At 50.5% G+C, this 20224-nt stretch overlaps 2 protein-coding genes across 5 annotated transcripts in view; both read right to left on the bottom strand.

Annotated features, from left to right (window-relative positions):
* Positions 1–59: 59 nt before the first annotated feature.
* On the bottom strand, positions 60–8883 carry LOC115205205 (ankyrin repeat domain-containing protein 13D). Of its 2 annotated transcripts, XM_029770939.1 has the most exons (16): positions 8032–8883; positions 7748–7883; positions 6009–6133; positions 5510–5555; positions 5215–5358; positions 4856–5045; positions 4664–4730; positions 4489–4570; positions 4325–4386; positions 4079–4209; positions 3804–3961; positions 3445–3558; positions 1446–1618; positions 1203–1291; positions 865–1089; positions 60–675 (listed from the first exon to the last, which is right to left on the bottom strand). In XM_029770939.1, the coding sequence occupies exons 1-16, from the start codon at positions 8113–8115 to the stop codon at positions 612–614; spliced, it is 1890 nt and encodes a 629-aa protein (XP_029626799.1). In that variant the 5' UTR covers positions 8116–8883; the 3' UTR covers positions 60–611. The 2 variants fall into 2 exon arrangements, with proteins under 2 accessions (XP_029626799.1, XP_029626800.1); XM_029770940.1 differs by lacking the exon at positions 7748–7883 and having other exon boundaries at positions 8032–8881.
* A 3899-nt stretch (positions 8884–12782) lies between these two features.
* Positions 12783–20224, bottom strand: part of LOC115205204 (lysine-specific demethylase 2A) — a 19892-nt gene continuing 12450 nt past the window's right edge. For 2 of the 3 annotated variants that reach the window (XM_029770936.1, XM_029770937.1), the window contains exons 17-23: positions 16566–16811; positions 16430–16462; positions 15304–16325; positions 14992–15155; positions 14539–14685; positions 14071–14286; positions 12783–13981 (exon numbers count right to left, since the gene is read on the bottom strand). In XM_029770936.1, the coding sequence (XP_029626796.1) occupies positions 13800–13981; positions 14071–14286; positions 14539–14685; positions 14992–15155; positions 15304–16325; positions 16430–16462; positions 16566–16811 (2010 nt within the window). In that variant the 3' untranslated portion in view covers positions 12783–13799. The remainder of the gene's footprint in view (positions 13982–14070; positions 14287–14538; positions 14686–14991; positions 15156–15303; positions 16326–16429; positions 16463–16565; positions 16812–20224) is intronic. The other variant, XM_029770938.1, reaches the window with a different exon arrangement.

The raw sequence follows: 20224 nt of genomic DNA, 5'->3' as shown, positions 1-20224 counted from the left end.
ATGTCTGAATGGCTCATCTTTGCACACACACATTCAGAAATGGACTACCACACAAATGCTTCAGGAACATTGAGTAAATGTATTTTCCAAGTCACATAATTCTGTTTCAAACATAACATCATTTATCATTTTTTTCAAATAATTATCTAATATAAGCATTTTTTGTAATCATATGTCACTATTATTTGTTTGTATCATAGGTCAAAGGATTTTTATCACTCAAAATAATGACAGCAGGGTTGTGAAAAAGAAAGCAAAACGCAAAGTGATGTTAACGTTTCCCTCTTCATCCATCCAAAAGTATCTGCTCTCAGAGCCTCACTGCTAGTTTGACCATCTTTCCCTCCCAGTACCTCTCCCCCTCTCATTCCCACTGGACAGGCGACATCAAATATGGCAATTGCCCACGAAGTAGATTCCACCCTATTGCTTTTACCCACCTTGCGGCCAGTACCATGTCTAACTCCCTCCCTCCCTGAATTCTGTACCCGTACTCTTTCAGTGTCCCATTAAGACATCATCAAATGAACAATAAAATAATTTAACATTGCAGGATAAAAAAATACAATAAATTAACACGTTTGTTCCTCAATCCTCTGCCGTCGTCGTGGCTACTTCTCTAAGAGCGAAAGCTGAAGGATCCTCTCCAGCTCCTCCGCTTCCCGTTGCCTCTCCCTGTAACAGGAAACATAAGTCAATTGGCATAGAAACTGGAAGTCAATCACCCAAAATCCTTTTCCTTCCATCCTATTAATGCCCCTCTCCATGACTATGTTAAAAATTTCTAGGATGGGTTCCTCTCCTCATCCACTTGTCAGAGAACAATGGATGAACAAAGCAAGAAAACCTTTCTCGCTCTCTCACCTGTCCATCTTTTCCTGCTCCCTGCATGAGAGTTCCATGGCGATGCGTAGCTGCTCGTCAAAGCTGTTCACCACAGAAAACGGTCCCGGCATCCGGGGCTCAGCCACTGAGCTGTAGGAGGGAGGGGAGTTGGCTCCGGGGTCTGACGGAGAGACTGACAGGGGAGATGCGGGATCTCCTTCCTCACCACCAGCCAATGAGATCGACAGGGACTCCTGGATCGCCCTATCAGAGAGAGGTAGCGGGAGGACAATTTAAAAGGTAACGCTAGAGAGGGAAAGCCTTGTAATACATGATCATGGACAAGGTGAAGGGGAAATGGAGGTACGATTTCTCACCTCTCCAGCTGAGACTCGTCCTCGTACAGTGGTGACTGAATGTGCCCAGAAACAGGACGACTGTTAGTCAGAGCTTCCCATATAGTCACCTACAGAGAGAGGCATTATTATGCATGTCTTGTACTTACTGAACTTCCATGGCAATCAGGAAAATCTGAAGGTGATAAATATCTAAGATGTGGAACAATGACTTATATTAAACCATGGATTTGCCAGCTCTAAAATACACATTTCCTGTCTTACCTGGTCGCTTTCTGTCCCTGCATCCAATAGGCTCTGCTGGATAGCAAACTGCAGCAAGTTATCATCCTCATCCCTCATTGGCTCGCTGCGGCCCGGACCAAGAGTGGTGTAGTCCGGGGGTGGTTGAAAAACGGAGGGGTCCACCTCGCAGTGAAAGGGAGGGGGGGCCTGCCCTGCGAGCAGATGGACGGGGAGTTAGCATATATATATATATATATATATATATATATATATATATATATATATATATATATATATATATATATATATATATATATATATATATATATATATATATATATATATATACACACACATACACACACAGTTGAAGTCCGAAGTTTACATACACTTAGGTTGGAGTCATTAAAACTCATTTTACAACCACTCCACAAATTTCTTGTTAACAAACTATAGTTTTGGCAAGTCGGTTAGGACATCTACTTTGTGCATGACAAGTAATTTTTCCAACAATTGTTTACAGACAGATTATTTCACTTATAATTCACTGTATCACAATTCCAGTGGGTCAGAAGTTTACATACACTAAGTTGACTGTGCCTTTAAACAGCTTGGAAAATTCCAGAAAATGATGTCATGGCTTTAGAAGCTTCTGATAGGCTAATTGACATCATTTGAGTCAATTGGAGGTGTGGATGTATTTCAAGGCCTACCTTCAAACTCAGTGCCTCCTTGCTTGACATCATGGGAAAATCAAAAGAAAATCAGCCATGACCTCAGAAAATAAATTGTAGACCTCCACAAGTCTGGTTCATCCTTGGGAGCAATTTCCAAACACCTGAAGGTACCATGTTCATCTGTACAAACAATAGTACGCAAGTATAAACACCATGGGACCACGCAGCCGTCATACCGCTCAGGAAGGAGATGTGTTCTGTCTCCTAGAGATGAACGTACTTTGGTGCGAAATGTGCAAATGAATCCCAGAACAGCAGCAGAGGACCTTCTGAAGATGCTGGAGGAAACAGGTACAAAAGTATCTATAAAACGAGTCCTATATCGACATAACCTGAAAGGCCACTCAGCAAGGAAGAAGCCACCCCTCCAAAACCGCCATAAAAAAGCCAGACTACGGTTTGCAACTGCACATGGGGACAAAGATCGTACTTTTTGAAGAAATGTCCAATGGTCCGATGAAACAAAAATAGAACTGTTTGGCCATAATGACCATCATTATGTTTGGAGGAAAAAGGGGGAGGCTTGCAAGTCGAAGAACACCATCCCAACCGTGAAGCACGGGGGTGGCAGCATCATGTTGTGGGGGTGCTTTGCTGCAGGAGGGACTGGTGCACTTCACAAAATAGATGGCATCACGAGGAAAGAAAAGTATGTGGATATATTGAAGCAACATCTCAAGACATCAGTCAGGAAGTTAAAGCTTGGTCGCAAATGGGTCTTCCAAATGGACAATGACCACAAGCATACTTCCAAAGTTGTGGCAAAATGGCTTAAGGACAACAAAGTCAAGGTATTGGAGTGGCCTTCACAAAGCCCTGACCTCAAGCCTATACAAAATATGTGGGCAGAACTGAAAAAGTGTGTGCAAGCAAGGAGGCCTACAAACCTGACTCAGTTACACCAGCTCTGTCAGGAGGAATGGGCCAAAATTCACCCAACTTATTGTGGGAAGCCTGTGGAAGGCTACCCGAAACGTTTGACCCAAGTTAAACAATTTAAAGGCAACGCTACCAAATACTAATTGAGTGCATGTAAACTTCTGACCCACTGGGTATGTGATGAAAGAAATAAAAGCTCAAATAAATCATTCTCTCTACTATTATTCTGACATTTCACATTCTTAAAATAAAGTGGTGATCCTAACTGACCTAAAACAGGGAATTTTTACTAGGATTAAATGTCAGGAATTGTGAAAAACGGAGTTTAAATGTATTTGGCTAAGGTGTATGTAAACTTCCGACTTCAACTGTGTGTGTATATACATATACATGTGCGTGTGTGTGTGTGTGTGTGTGGTTACCAGCCTCGGGGGCCTCCTCTGGTGTGTGTACAGTGACAGAGCTGACAGGCTCATCACAGCCACACAGGTTACTGAAGGTCACTCTAGCATTCAACACATGGAACAGAGGGATCTCTGAGAGAGAAAGAAAGAGAAATGTAGAGAGAGTGAGAGATGTGAGGTGGGAAGGGCGAAAGAGAGAACGGAAATCTTCAAACTATCGTCACTTTGTTTCAGCTTAAATTGTAAAGCGCTTCCTTTTTCTTCTGATAGCACCTCCTCCTCTCAATGTCCTCTCTCTCTCTGGGACTGTCTGTTTCAGATCCTGACCCCAGCCTAGGAGGTATGGCCTAGGGGTCAGTTTAGGGATTAAGCCTCACCTATTTTGACAGGGAAGCCGGGGGGCAGGCTCAGGGTGATGAAATCACGTAGTTTGGCAAAGTGGGCGTTAGAGATGGCCATGAGGTCAATGATGGGCGTGACCTGCTCAGCCAATGACAGAGGGTGAGCCTCACTCAACCACAGATGGGCCTTAAACCTAGAGAAAGAGAGAGAGCGAGAGAGACACTTGCATTAAACATGGTGGGGATATTGTGCTTGACTGTGCGTTTGCTATGGTTATCCCGGTTCTCTGTTGCCACGGCAACAGCGGTACCTCTGGACCTTGCTGGTGAGCTCCACGGGGCGTCCGATGTCTCGTTCGTTGAGTTGGAACTCTGGGTCAAAGTATTCCTCAGCTGTGATGGCTGTGGGGTTATGGGGGCTGGCATACTGACACACATTACTCTGAGAGACATGGGGAGAGACAGACACACCAATTAGCACGTCCACCTGTCAGTCCATCAAAGCACCTATCCACCACATACACCATCACCTCAAGGTGTCTCTTTGTGAAACTCACCCCATTATGAGCGGTATGCTGCTCAGCTATCCCCAGGAAGGACTGAAGAGGAGTCTTGTTGCCTGGGAGGACAGGAGGGGTAGAACCAAAGTGTGGGTGTATGTATACTATGAACAAATTAAACAGAGTGTTCTGTGTGTGTGTGTGTGTGTGTGTGTGTGTACCTTTGCTCTTCGACTTGTCCTGGTCCGACAGGTGCTCTGTTCTTGACCGAGTCACCAACTCCACATTAGTGGCGCTGTATACCTGAAACAAACAAAAGAAAACATTATTTTAAATGCCAACAAACACTTTTTTATGAGAAGCATTATTAAAGTCCAATAGGGTCTCTGGGCTCACCTTTGCTTCGTAGCCGCTGACTGCCTCACTCTTCTCAGAGCGCCAGCCCCAAATGCCAGACTTGTTCCTGTGCAGCAAAGAGCAGGAGAGAAGCATAAGGAGAGAGACCAGGTAGGTGAGTATGTTGGCTGTGTGTGTGTGTGTGTGTGTGTGAAGCAGCTACCTCTCGAAGGCGATGTGTGTGTGTGTTACCTCTCGAAGGCGATGTTGCGTGTGTTGAGGTGCGTGGAGACGATGGGGGAGGTGAGTCTCTGGGCGGTGTTCTCCTGGGTGGGCAGCATGGCAGCCAGGAGAGATGGGGCGTCCCGCGGGGAGAGAGACAGCGGCTCGGTGTACACCACCTGCTTGTCATGGTCCACCTCCATCACCAAGGCACCATTCTCTATGGAAACAACACACAAATTCCCATGGAGACAAAACACACTTATCACCATTCAACTGGTGGCTATGGAAACAACACAAACCACCATGAGGCTACCGCACATCCCAAAACAGAAATGCAACAGATGAAACGCAGCGTGGAATAACTAGCCATATCACCAGTGGCATACCTTCGCCCTTAAAGATGTAGCTGCGACGGCCCTTGAGCCAGGTCATGTGCTCGAAGCCCAGCAGAGTGGTGTCCACCCGCAGGCACGAGCCACTCTTCCACACGCGGTACACGTCACTGGGACACACCTTGGAGACCAGGGGTACTGAGCGAGGAACGGAGATGTATAGGGGGACAGAGAATTTGTGGCATTAACACCACTGTAAACACTTGGCGCATCACAGTGACAGTAAAATTGGGAGCTTATCATCTGTGTGGTGCTGAAACCGACCACTGGGAGAACGTCGGAAACTCACCCCAACTGGTGAACTCCCATTTCATCTCCACGTAAAAATCCCGGGCCTGAAAGAGGGAAGTGCGTTTCAGGTATCTGTGCAATGGTGTATCTGATTGACAGGTGTGTTACCTTTATGTGTTATATGTGGATGAATTGAAGACTGCAAAGTGTTTCTTATTTATTTATTTTACCTTTATTTATTTGACCTTTATTTAAATAGGCAAGTCAGTTATGAACAAATTCTTATTTACAATGATGGCCTAGGAACAGTGGGTTAACTGCCTTGTTCAGGGTCAGAACGACAGATTTTTATCTTGTCAGCTCGGGGATTCGATCGAGCAAACTTTCGGTGTGTTATATTTACATTTTAATCATTTAGCAGACACTTTTATCCAGAGTGACTTACAGGAGCAATAAGGGCACCGACAGATTTTTCCCTTAGTCGGCTCGGGTATTCAAACCAGCAACCTTTCGGTTACTGGCCCCAACGCGCTTAACCGCCACGCTACCGGTCTTACCTGTCTTAGCTTGCTGAGCAGTTCTGGGATGCCAGCCAGTCTCTCTGTGGCTCGCTTGAAGTCCCTGTACTGCAGCACCAGCTGACAAAGCTCGGGGTCCCCTGTGCTCACTGCCTCCTGCAAAACTGGACATAGGGTCATTCCATTTGATTTCAATCACTTTTTGACCGCATCCCTTTTGATTTGAACATTTTCCATACACACTTGGGCATGATAGAAATGGTCGGAAAGTAACTTTTGTACCTAAATGACAAAACATTCAGGGGCAAGAGGTGTTCAAAGTTGACCCATTTTGCATACCCCACAACACCATGAGACATCCCAGTCTTCTTCACAATATTAACGGTTGAGTTTGAAATCATTTAAAAAAAGGTTACAAACAGGGTTGTCAAACTATTTGATCATTTATTGAAAAACATTTTTTTAAATAAAAATTGAACCTTTAATGGGTGAACTTCAAGTAGCCATACCTTCAAAATCAGTTTGTTGTCATGCCTCCCTTGGCGTTCTGGAGAATTTTGTATTGGCCAAAATGGTTTGAATGGACCGCTGATTTTTATTGGATGTTACATTTCAACAACCCTCCCCAACATGTCCATTGGTGCTATGAGTTCATCCCTTTTTTCAGACCCGGTAGGACACATTTTATGGAAGAAAACCTGGAGGAAAAAATGAATTCTGTTTTGCCAGAAGTGTGCTCTATGCACAAAATCGACATATTTTGAATAGGTTTTAAAATAAGCGATTTCCCAGCCACTCTCATGCACTGTCCCCAGTGGAGGCTGGTGGGAGGAGCTATAGGAGGACAGGCTCATTGTAATGGCTGGAATGGAACAGTATCAAACACATGGAACAGAGTCAAACGTGGATTCCATTAATTCCATTCCAGCCATTAATGAGCCCGTCCTCCATTTAGCTCGTTACCCCAGCTCCACCCAAGCAAGGCATTTGATTGGTTTGACGTGTTGCGAGGTGTCACTGATTTACAGCGGGCTCCAACCCCTATTTAGCAAATTTTCTGCCATGGACTTCACCAGGCTTCACATTTAGGGAAGCCTGGTTTTCGATGAGGCTATTAAGAACCTCATCTACATAATCTGTGGTGTTTGTGTTGTGCCCGCCCTCAGTTAAGATAGTGCATTTCAAAGCATAGAAATATATTTCATAGAATGGACTTACAGTATCCCTTCAGACCACTGCAATGTAGCTGGTACACCATTGAAATGTTAATTGAATTGACATTTTAACTTCCAGTTACTTACACAAAAATGGCTGCTGGTTCACCTACAGTCGTATGTCATCTTAAATGGGAATGTCTATTCTATTATCTATATTTCAATAGATTTTCTATGGAAGAACGACAGTATTATATTCTAATTCAAGTCAACATTATCTGATGTGTGGACCTCCAATGATCTTTGTGGTACCAAAGGCTTAAAGGAGAGTAGGGCAGCTAAACGCCCTTTGAAAACCTTTATCTCCTGAATGTTTTGGCATTCAGGTCCAAAAAGTCACTTTCTGACAACTTCTACCATGGGCAAATATAAATATGTATGGAAAGTTTAGTTCAAACCAAAAGGTGTGCGGTCAAAACGTAATTGAATTCAAATGGAACGACCCCACAGACACACGACATTAACCCACATAGCTATCCTTCAAACAGACTGCAATATAAATGACCCTGCTTTGTTTCTGGAGAACACTATTCTCCCCAGTCATTCGTCAGTTTATACACTCACTAGTCCAATTCTGCGCGTTGCAGTGCGTCGGGTCTGCGCAGTGTCTGAGCAGCACACGGGTGGATTCAAGGTGGCCCAGACACACCGCCAGCTCTAGCGGGGTGCGCCCCCGCGGGTCTAAACGCTCCACATTCTCCTGTGGAAAAACAGCCCTGGTGGGTCATGAAAGCCGGGCACGCCTCTCAGCGGTGCGGCAAGCAACGGTACGCGCAGCTGTTCAAATCAAAACATTCATGGTTGAACAAAAAGAAAAGAAAGTGATGTTGCTACCCCGGTTGACCTACCTCGTTTTGCTGTAGTTCCCGTTCAAGCTCAATGTATTGGTTGTTCCAAACCAGAAAATGTAAAGGAAACGCCTCTTGAGCCATTGTTTATCGGTAGCTAGCTGCTAGCAAGCTAATGATGTTACCTAGCAACTTGCTAGCCAGCTTTCAGTGTTTCACGTCTCAGCAGCAGCAAACTTGTGATTTCCAGCGATAAGAAACGTGGAAGCACACGCGCACAAAAAAATAAAATCGCAGGCTAGCAATATTCTACGGGTTAAAACTGGTAACTAGCAAAGTAGCTAACGTTATTAGCGAGAAGCTATGAGTATGTACCGTTTGAAATACATGGCTGGCTAGCTAGCTCTCTTCTACCCATTAGTCAGGTAAGCTAGCTAACTGGCTAAAATCATGACAGTACTTGACTAAAATCATGACAGTTCTTATTTTCCATTCCAGCTTGCTGGTTAGCTTGCTAGCTGACTGGCTGACATTGCACGTCTGACCATGTCAACCATTAGTCTCGCAATGCCGATTGTAACAAACGATGGACTCAAGAACTGACGATGTGCTAACTAGCAACTCCTGTCGCCCTCTCACTTTCGCGATTGATTTTTTCTGATCCTGTGCTGTCAAAATAATAGACCAATATACGGCCTATTTGGATTTCACATCCAGGTCACTCGAGTCGATGATACCCCCGATTATCAATGTGTCTTTTCGGTGTTCATATTCCAATCGCAATATTTCTTCTTAACAAAAACAGACCGCAGCATCTGCGACAAAAAGCACCCCAGTTTGTATTATTTATTTATTTTTTACGTTGCTGTCAGCGTCGCTTCAGCTCCAGGTTATGTCTAGCAGTTGGAGGGAAGGGCGTGATGCATATTGCCATACAATCGAAGGGGTACACAACTGCACTATCCCACTTTTACACCAGCTGCTTTGTAGTGTGGTGGTGGGGCAATGGTGAGACAATCTCCAACTGATGACAATGGGCTCTTTTAACCTAAATAAAAAGTAGGGATTACATGTATGCAGGCTTCAATTCTGGTCCTGGGGGCCCCAGGCTCTTGTTCCTGCCCAGCACCCCTAATTCACCTGACCTTGGAACAAAAGCTGGCAAACCCTGTAGATCCCCTAGGACCATATTTGAAACACTGGGCAAAGAACCATATTACTCATGTGCTCATCAATTAAGCCATTGTGAAATGAGAGTCTGCACGTATGTGGACCTGTTCTCTAATATAAGCCCCCCCCCCAAAAAAAATAACATATGTGGACCTGTTCTCTAATATCAGCCCCCCCCCCCCAAAATAACATATGTGGACCTGTTCTCTAATATCAGCCCCCCCCCAAAATAACATATGTGGACCTGTTCTCTAATATCAGCCCCCCCCCCAAAAAATAACATATGTGGACCTGTTCTCTAATATCAGCCCCCCCCCCCCAAAATAACAAATGTGGACCTGTTCTCTAATATCAGCCCCCCCCCCATATTAACATATGTGGACCTGTTCTCTAATATCAGCCCCCCCCCCCAAAATAACATATGTGGACCTGTTCTCTAATATCAGCCCCCCCCAAAAAATAACATATGTGGACCTGTTCTCTAATATCAGCCCCCCCCCCCCAAATAACATATGTGGACCTGTTCTCTAATATCAGCCCCCCCCCCCCATATTAACATATGTGGACCTGTTCTCTAATATCAGCCCCCCCCCCAAAATAACATATGTGGACCTGTTCTCTAATATCAGCCCCCCCCCAAAATAACATATGTGGACCTGTTCTCTAATATCAGCCCCCCCCCAAAAAAATAACATATGTGGACCTGTTCTCTAATATCAGCCCCCCCCCCCCCAAAATAACATATGTGGACCTGTTCTCTAATATCAGCCCCCCCCCCCCAAAAAAAAAATAACATATGTGGACCTGTTCTCTAATATCAGCCCCCCCCCCCAAAATAACATATGTGGACCTGTTCTCTAATATCAGCCCCCCCCCCCCCCCCCCCCATATTAACATATGTGGACCTGTTCTCTAATATCAGCCCCCCCCCCCCATATTAACATATGTGGACCTGTTCTCTAATATCAGCCCCCCCCCCAAAATAACATATGTGGACCTGTTCTCTAATATCAGCCCCCCCCCCAAAAATAACATATGTGGACCTGTTCTCTAATATCAGCCCCCCCCCAAAATAACATATGTGGACCTGTTCTCTAATATCAGCCCCCCCCCCAAAAATAACATATGTGGACCTGTTCTCTAATATCAGCCCCCCCCCCAAAATAACATATGTGGACCTGTTCTCTAATATCAGCCCCCCCCCCCCAAATAACATATGTGGACCTGTTCTCTAATATCAGCCCCCCCCCCCAAAATAACATATGTGGACCTGTTCTCTAATATCAGCCCCCCCCCCAAAATAACAAATGTGGACCTGTTCTCTAATATCAGCCCCCCCCAAAATAACATGTGGACCTGTTCTCTAATATCAGCCCCCCCCCCAAAAAATAACATATGTGGACCTGTTCTCTAATATCAGCCCCCCCCCCCAAAATAACATATGTGGACCTGTTCTCTAATATCAGCCCCCCCCCCAAAAAAAATAACATATGTGGACCTGTTCTCTAATATCAGCCCCCCCCCCCAAAATAACATATGTGGACCTGTTCTCTAATATCAGCCCCCCCCCCCCCCATATTAACACATGTGGACCTGTTCTCTAATATCAGCCCCCCCCCCCATATTAACATATGTGGACCTGTTCTCTAATATCAGCCCCCCCCCCCAAAATAACATATGTGGACCTGTTCTCTAATATCAGCCCCCCCCCCAAAAAATAACATATGTGGACCTGTTCTCTAATATCAGCCCCCCCCCCAAAATAACATATGTGGACCTGTTCTCTAATATCAGCCCCCCCCCCCCAAAATAACATATGTGGACCTGTTCTCTAATATCAGCCCCCCCCAAAAAAATAACATATGTGGACCTGTTCTCTAATATCAGCCCCCCCCCAAAATAACATATGTGGACCTGTTCTCTAATATCAGCCCCCCCCAAAATAACATGTGGACCTGTTCTCTAATATCAGCCCCCCCCCCCCATATTAACATATGTGGACCTGTTCTCTAATATCAGCCCCCCCCCCCCCAAAATAACATATGTGGACCTGTTCTCTAATATCAGCCCCCCCCCCCATATTAACATATGTGGACCTGTTCTCTAATATCAGCCCCCCCCCCAAAATAACATATGTGGACCTGTTCTCTAATATCAGCCCCCCCCCCCAAAATAACATATGTGGACCTGTTCTCTAATATCAGCCCCCCCCCCCCCCCATATTAACATATGTGGACCTGTTCTCTAATATCAGCCCCCCCCCCCAAAATAACATATGTGGACCTGTTCTCTAATATCAGCCCCCCCCCCCCAAAATAACATATGTGGACCTGTTCTCTAATATCAGCCCCCCCCCCATATTAACATATGTGGACCTGTTCTCTAATATCAGCCCCCCCCCAAAATAACATATGTGGACCTGTTCTCTAATATCAGCCCCCCCCATATTAACATATGTGGACCTGTTCTCTAATATCAGCCCCCCCCCATATTAACATATGTGGACCTGTTCTCTAATATCAGCCCCCCCCCCCCCCCAAAATAACATATGTGGACCTGTTTCTCTAATATCAGCCCCCCCCCCCCCAAAATAACATGTGGACCTGTTCTCTAATATCAGCCCCCCCCCATATTAACATATGTGGACCTGTTCTCTAATATCAGCCCCCCCCCCAAAATAACATATGTGGACCTGTTCTCTAATATCAGCCCCCCCCCCAAAAAAATAACATATGTGGACCTGTTCTCTAATATCAGCCCCCCCCCATATTAACATATGTGGACCTGTTCTCTAATATCAGCCCCCCCCAAAATAACATATGTGGACCTGTTCTCTAATATCAGCCCCCCCCCCCCATATTAACATATGTGGACCTGTTCTCTAATATCAGCCCCCCCCCCCAAAATAACATATGTGGACCTGTTCTCTAATATCAGCCCCCCCCCAAAATAACATATGTGGACCTGTTCTCTAATATCAGCCCCCCCCCCCCCAAAAAAATAACATGTGGACCTGTTCTCTAATATCAGCCCCCCCCCATATTAACATATGTGGACCTGTTCTCTAATATCAGCCCCCCCCCCAAAATAACATGTGGACCTGTTCTCTAATATCAGCCCCCCCCCCAAAATAACATATGTGAACCTGTTCTCTAATATCAGCCCCCCCCCCCAAAATAACATATGTGGACCTGTTCTCTAATATCAGCCCCCCCCCCCCCCATATTAACATATGTGGACCTGTTCTCTAATATCAGCCCCCCCCCCCCCATATTAACATATGTGGACCTGTTCTCTAATATCAGCCCCCCCCCCCAAAATAACATATGTGGACCTGTTCTCTAATATCAGCCCCCCCCCCATATTAACACATGTGGACCTGTTCTCTAATATCAGCCCCCCCCCCCAAAATAACATATGTGGACCTGTTCTCTAATATCAGCCCCCCCCCCCCAAATAACATATGTGGACCTGTTCTCTAATATCAGCCCCCCCCCCCAAAATAACATGTGGACCTGTTCTCTAATATCAGCCCCCCCAAAATAACATGTGGACCTGTTCTCTAATATCAGCCCCCCCAAAATAACATGTGGACCTGTTCTCTAATATCACCCCCCCCCCCCCAAATAATCACTTCCATCTGGCACAGTTGATGTTTAATTTTCTTTAAAAAAAAAAAAAACAAGTGAAAAAGATTTCTGAAAATAATTACAATGCTACAGGATTTTCTCTTCTAAAATAGGGAAACATTTAGACAAAAGTATATATTTATTTTCTTTTTAGATTTGGCAGTGAGGGAGTGGGGTGGGTAAGAAATAAGTATACATTAGAAGCACTAGACTGAATGGTAACAGGGCAGAATAATGACAGCAAATCATACATTTATACACAATCTTAGCAGGTGAAACTGAAAGGAACTCACATTTTATCCATGGGAAACAGAAAATGCATTAAAGCGGGGGTGAGGGGCATTTCCTAAAATAGAGACGGTTGTCCTAGATCCGTATTTGTACAAAACAGGGAGAGTTTTGGGAGTGATAGCACCTGAATTCTAACTGTTGTTTGAGATCGCACCATTTACCCTGTCACCCTCCTTTCTTCCTTTCATTCACGCCCCACCCTTGTTTTGGAGTGGTCTCGTCAACGTCGATTGCCCTCTCGCGCCGTCCCTGAATCCCTCATAGGCGCACCCCTCTGTCTCAGGATGGGGCGACCTGACCAAAGTACTCCTGGAAGAGTTCGTCCACAACCAACACCTTTTGGGTTAGAGACGGCCTTGTCATAAAGCACTTAGAACCACTAGGGTAAGGAGGGAACCCTGTCTGGTATGACCGCAACACCCCTAGCACCCCCATAATCCCCAGCCACACTCACGGGAACCCCCGATCCCCCACCCCCACTTTAATCATGCAGCGTAGGCGCCTGAACGCAAACACCTGAGTCTCTTGTCTGGCTTAGTCAAAAAAATGTATACAACATGGAAAGAAACCCTTCCCCCACTAAGTGTGTAGTAACTAATCACTCTCCTTTCCTACTCCCTTCTGAGTGCAGGGGATTTTTAAGCCTCCCTTGTCCTTCTACAGTCTTTTCTCTGTCCCACAGAGATGTACCCGACCTCTCCCTGTAAGCCCCCTGTCCCAGACAGAGGCGGCGGGCCTCTAGGATATCCTCTGGATCAGCTTGTCCTCTGATAGGCAGTAGAGGGCGTTGACAGACAGCTCAGAGATGAAGGCCTCGCAGGCTTTGCGGGAGACACCCTTGCATTCCCGCAGGTCCAGCAGGGAGAGGCAGGAGAGCCGGCGGAGATACCGCAGACACGCGTCCGTCAGCTTACTGCAGCCTGGGGGAGAGAGAGAGACAGCTGTGCTCAATATGAACAACTCAATAGCAATCCTGTGTGTGTGTGTGCTGTGCGAGTCCAAGGCTTACCCCCCACGTTGAGCTCAGTGAGTGTGTTGCGTGTGGAGGAACCCACGGCAGTGAGCAGGTTGATGGACTGGTCAGTGAGGCCTCCGCAGTGGGACAGGTCCAGACGGGTCAGCAGGGGCATGTGTCTGATCACCAGCCTCAGAGTGGAGTCACTGATCTCCAGCCCCGCCAGACGGAAAGACTGCATGTTCCTCAGCTGACTGCGGTTATCACAACCTAGAGAGGGACAGAAAGGGGGACGGGATTAGGGCAGAGGGAGGGAGGGAGGAGGGAGAGGCCGGAGGAGAAAGAGGTGACAGGAGGGCAACAGCGGAAGAGAGAAAATATGAGGGAGAGGGAAAGGAGGACTGAGAATATCTGTGTCCGCTGCTGACTCCAGAGGGACATAGCTAATTAACGTGGAATGACAAGGGATTTATCCAAACGGTACTTAAATCAAACAGAAAACGCTGGGGGGGGGGCTTTCACCTGGGGGGTTGAGCAGGTCTCGGATCTGTCCATCTTTCACCCCGTCGGCCCACCGCAGGTCCAGCGTGCGCAGGAGGGGGCAACTGATCGAGCTCAGAGCCGAAATAGAAGACCAGGAGCACCCAGATAACATGAGATCCTTCAGCCCTGAGCCGGAGAGAGAGAATTACATCTCCAACGTGAGTAATAGTTTAACTGGGTCTGTCTCTCTGTCTGCGTCTCTCTGTCTGCGTCTCTCTGCCTGCGTCTCTCTGCCTGCGTCTCTCTGCCTGCGTCTCTCTGCCTGCGTCTCTCTGCCTGCGTCTCTCTGCCTGCGTCTCTCTGCCTGCGTCTCTCTGCCTGCGTCTCTCTGCCTGCGTCTCTCTGCCTGCGTCTCTCTGCCTGCGTCTCTCTGCCTGCGTCTCTCTGCCTGCGTCTCTCTGCCTGCGTCTCTCTGCCTGCGTCTGTGTGTACCTGGCAGGCGGTTGACGAGCCACGTGAGTTGTTTCTTGGAGATGGAGGTCCAGGAGAGGTCCAGGGCGACTGGCTGGCGTTTGATGATGCCTGACAGGGCCTGAGGACTGATTGCTTTAGACACGGTCAGATTGATCCTCATCCACAGCCTCTTATCCAGGCTCCTGCACCAGAACACATTTGATAAGGTTTTTAATTCAAGCACCCATACACTCTTGCACATGCAGACACATGAATAGTTACCACAGCTCTTACGGAAACAAAGGCTGCGTGTATGTGTGTATAAAATGCATTCTAAAATGTTGCTCTTACCATTTGTACCAGTTCTTGCAGACGGCCATGCAGACACAGAGCTCGGCACGAGTCAGGTAACGGAAGACAGATACCCACACCTCCCTCTCACAGCCCGGTTCGCTCCCTCCATTTGCCACCTCCCTCTCCCCATCCTGTAAAGCCGACAGAGGGAGGTGTAGAGGAGGAACCCGGGAGGAGGAAGCACCATTGTTTGTCCTCTCTGGTCTTCCCGGCCTCCTTCTCATCACGTCTTGATGGGAGCCGCCCGTGTGTGTGTTGCTTCCCCGGATGTGTGTGTGTCTGTCTGAGCGTGAGGGTGCAGGGTCTGGGGCGTGGTTCCTGAGGGGTGGTCGGGCCAGATTCTTGCGTTGTGTGTAAATCTGTCCGGGAGGGGCAGGGCGGGGGGTGACTGCAGCCTCCAGTTTGGGGACGATGGCCCCTGGATCATGTTTGGCCCTCGACGGCTGTAGGGTCACAGTGAGATACGAGCCCTTCATGAGGTCGTCGCTAATGTCCGACACTACGAGGACCGGTGGCTCCGCCTGTGCCTGTTCTCCTTCCCTCCAGTCTTCATCCATCGCCTCTTCTTCTTCTTCGTTTTGGTTGGACTCCCCACTCCCCTCATCTTCTTTGGCTGTTCCTCGTCTCTGCGGCCGGTTTTCTTTGTCCCTTCTGCCACCCCGCACGCCGTTCTCCCTGTCCTCCTCCTCATCATCACTACTACAACTACTGCTGCTGCTGCTGGTACTGCTACCACTCTCTTCCTCTGCTCCACCGTGTCTCTGTCCTCTTCCTGCTGCTCCTCCTCTGAGCCGTACTCCTCGCCCCCTGCGCCCCTCTCCCCTGCCTGCGGGGGCCAGGCTAAGGGAGGGTTGGGGGGGCTGGAGTCGTGCCCCTGTAGGGGAGCCTCTGAAGGACCCACGGCCCCGGGACAGTCTGCCGACGGGGGAGTGAAGGCGAGAGGACACCCCTCTCTGGAGGTGGGCCAGACGCTGGGAGCCCGGGAGCTTGTGAGAAAGCTCCAGAGACGACGTCTGCTGCTTGTATAGAGAGGAGTAGAATAGGTAAAACAATGCTTTGGTTTGAATAATCATACACTGGTTTAGAGAGATACGGTGCTTTAAAATAGGCTGCATGTACTTACCGATTGTAAGATTTTGCTGCGCTCCAGTTTGATCTGCAACACAAAGACAGATTAAAATGAGATGACTTGGTGAAAAATGATTGTACGAATCAAAAAACCCTTTCGCCGGACCCCCTTCTCGTTCTCCCTCTCTCACACTCTTCCGGAGTCGTAGCTCCAGTGCACCGGCTCTCTTCCTGTTCTGTTGTTGCTGCAGTAGCAGTCGCTGAGAGGGAGGGGGCGCCCTCCGCTGGGACAGAGAGGACGTCAGGGGGGGTCTGCCACGTCGCCCCTTCCTCAGCCCACCTCCTGCCTCCCCTACTCCTATCCCTTCCCGGTGGGTATGCTTTGACGTAGTGAGAGAACCTGTAGACGCCATGCTGTCCTCATCACTGCTGGACGACTGAGACCGAGAGGGAGAGGAAGAGAGAGAGGCAACATCACAAAACAGGTATTAACAGAGTTGGTGGCTATCATCTTACAGGGACAGAAGAAGACGCAGAGCGAGAGAGAGAGACACAGACGCAGAGCGAGAGAGCGCCACACGCAGAGCGAGAGCGAGAGAGCGCCACACGCAGAGCGAGAGAGAGAGAGCGCCACACGCAGAGCGAGAGAGAGAGAGAGCGCCACACGCAGAGCGAGAGAGCGCCACACGCAGAGCGAGAGCGCCACACGCAGAGCGAGAGCGCCACACGCAGAGCGAGAGCGCCACACGCAGAGCGAGAGCGCCACACGCAGAGCGAGAGAGCGCCACACGCAGAGCGAGAGAGCGCCACACGCAGAGCGAGAGAGCGCCACACGCAGAGCGAGAGAGAGAGAGCGCCACACGCAGAGCGAGAGAAAGCGAGCGCCACACGCAGAGCGAGAGAAAGAGAGCGCCACACGCAGAGCGAGAGAGAGAGAGCGCCACACGCAGAGCGAGAGAGAGAGAGCGCCACACGCAGAGCGCGAGAGAGAGAGCGCCACACGCAGAGCGCGAGAGAGAGAGCGCCACACGCAGAGCGAGAGAGAGAGAGCGCCACACGCAGAGCGAGAGAGCGCGAGACGCAGAGACGCAGAGCGAGAGAGAACGCGAGACGCACAGACGCAGAGCGAGACAGCAAGAGCGCCACACGCAGAGCGAGAGAGCGCCACACGCAGAGCGAGAGAGCTCCACACGCAGAGCGAGAGAGAGAGGGGCGCCACACGCAGAGCGAGAGAGAGCGCGCCACACGCAGAGCGAGCGAGAGAGAGCGCCACACGCAGAGCGAGCGAGAGAGAGCGCCACACGCAGAGCGAGCGAGAGAGAGCGCCACACGCAGAGCGAGCGAGAGAGAGAGAGCGCCACACGCAGAGCGAGCGAGAGAGAGAGAGCGCCACACGCAGAGCGAGCGAGAGAGAGCGCCACACGCAGAGCGAGCGAGCGAGAGCGCCACACGCAGAGCGAGAGAGAGAGAGCGCCACACGCAGAGCGAGAGAGAGAGAGCGCCACACGCAGAGCGAGAGAGAGAGAGCGCCACACGCAGAGCGAGAGAGAGCGCCACACGCAGAGCGAGAGAGCGCCACACGCAGAGCGAGAGAGCGCCACACGCAGAGCGAGAGAGCGCCACACGCAGAGCGAGAGAGAGAGAGCGCCACACGCAGAGCGAGAGAGAGAGAGCGCCACACGCAGAGCGAGAGAGAGAGAGCGCCACACTCACGCAGAGCGAGAGAGCCCCAGAGCGAGAGAGCGCCACACGCAGAGCGAGAGAGCGCCACACGCAGAGCGAGAGAGCGCCACACGCAGAGCGAGAGAGCGCCACACGCAGAGCGAGAGAGAGAGAGCGCCACACGCAGAGCGAGAGAAAGAGAGCGCCACACGCAGAGCGAGAGAGAGCGCCACACGCAGAGCGAGAGAGAGAGAGCGCCACACGCAGAGCGAGAGAGAGAGAGCGCCACACGCAGAGCGAGAGAGAGAGAGCGCCACACGCAGAGCGAGAGAGAGAGAGCGCCACACGCAGAGCGAGAGAGAGAGAGCGCCACACGCAGAGCGAGAGAGCGCGAGACGCAGAGCGAGAGAGAACGCGAGACGCACAGACGCAGAGCGAGACAGCAAGAGCGCCACACGCAGAGCGAGAGAGCGCAACACGCAGAGCGAGAGAGCGCCACACGCAGAGCGAGAGAGCTCCACACGCAGAGCGAGAGAGAGAGAGCGCCACACGCAGAGCGAGAGAGAGCGCGCCACACGCAGAGCGAGCGAGAGAGAGAGAGCGCCACACGCAGAGCGAGCGAGATTGAGAGAGAGCGCCACACGCAGAGCGAGCGAGATTGAGAGAGAGCGCCACACGCAGAGCGAGCGAGAGAGAGAGAGAGAGAGAGCGCCACACGCAGAGCGAGAGAGAGAGAGCGCCACACGCAGAGCGAGAGAGAGAGCGCCACACGCAGAGCGAGAGAGAGAGCGCCACACGCAGAGCGAGAGAGAGAGCGCCACACGCAGAGCGAGAGAGAGCGCCACACGCAGAGCTAGAGAGAGAGCGCCACACGCAGAGCTAGAGCGAGAGCGCCACACGCAGAGCGAGAGCGCCACACGCAGAGCGAGAGAGAGAGCGCCACACGCAGAGCGAGAGAGAGAGCGCCACACGCAGAGCGAGAGAGAGCGCCACACGCAGAGCGAGAGAGAGCGCGAGACGCAGAGACGCAGAGCGAGAGAGCGAGAGAGCGCCACGCAGAGCGAGAGAGCGCCACACGCAGAGCGAGAGAGCGCCACACGCAGAGCGAGAGAGCGCCACACGCAGAGCGAGAGAGCGCCACACGCAGAGCGAGAGAGCGCCACACGCAGAGCGAGAGAGCGCCACACGCAGAGCGAGAGAGAGAGAGAGCGCCACACGCAGAGCGAGAGAGAGAGAGAGCGCCACACGCAGAGCGAGAGAGAGAGAGAGCGCCACACGCAGAGCGAGAGAGCGCCACACGCAGAGCGAGAGAGAGCTTGAGACGCAGAGACGCAGAGCGAGAGAGAACGCGAGACGCACAGACGCAGAGCGAGACAGCGAGAGCGCCACACGCAGAGCGAGAGAGCGCCACACTCACGCAGAGCGAGAGAGAGCGCCACACTCACGCAGAGCGAGAGAGAGCGCCACACTCACGCAGAGCGAGAGAGAGCGCCACACTCACGCAGAGCGAGAGAGAGCGCCACACTCACGCAGAGCGAGAGAGAGCGCCACACTCACGCAGAGCGAGAGAGAGCGCCACACTCACGCAGAGCGAGAGAGAGCGCCACACTCACGCAGAGCGAGAGAGAGAGAGCTCCACACGCAGAGCGAGAGAGCGCCACACGCAGAGCGAGCGAGAGAGAGCGCCACACGCAGAGCGAGCGAGAGAGAGAGAGAGCGCCACACGCAGAGCGCCACACGCAGAGCGAGAGAGAGCGCCACACGCAGAGCGAGAGAGCGCCACACGCAGAGCGAGAGAGAGAGCGCCACACGCAGAGCGAGAGCGAGAGAGCGCCACACGCAGAGCGAGAGCGAGAGAGCGCCACACGCAGAGCGAGCGAGAGAGCGCCACACGCAGAGCGAGCGAGAGCGCCACACGCAGAGCGAGCGAGAGAGCGCCACACGCAGAGCGAGCGAGCGCCACACGCAGAGCGAGCGAGAGAGCGCCACACGCAGAGCGAGAGAGAGAGCGCCACACGCAGAGCGAGAGAGAGAGCGCCACACGCAGAGCGAGAGAGAGAGCGCCACACGCAGAGCGAGAGAGAGAGCGCCACACGCAGAGCGAGAGAGAGAGCGCCACACGCAGAGCGAGAGAGAGAGCGCCACACGCAGAGCGAGCGAGAGCGAGAGAGCGCCACACGCAGAGCGA

The sequence above is a fragment of the Salmo trutta genome, chromosome 13 (genome assembly GCF_901001165.1).
Source record: "Salmo trutta chromosome 13, fSalTru1.1, whole genome shotgun sequence".
In the NCBI taxonomy this organism is placed as follows: Eukaryota; Metazoa; Chordata; class Actinopteri; order Salmoniformes; family Salmonidae; genus Salmo; species Salmo trutta.
Note: the sequence above shows the minus strand (reverse complement) of the source record. Positions and strands in the feature narration are given on the sequence as shown.

Coding starts and splice junctions, on each gene's coding strand:
- LOC115205205 (XM_029770939.1), bottom strand. CDS start 8,115: ATGGCTCAAGAGGCGTTTCCTTTACATTTTCTGGTTTGGAACAACCAA. Junction 4,731..4,855: donor CGCAACATCGCCTTCGAGAG/GTAACACACACA, acceptor TTTGCTGCACAG/GAACAAGTCTGGCATTTGGG. Junction 1,090..1,202: donor GACGAGTCTCAGCTGGAGAG/GTGAGAAATCGT, acceptor TCTCTCTGATAG/GGCGATCCAGGAGTCCCTGT.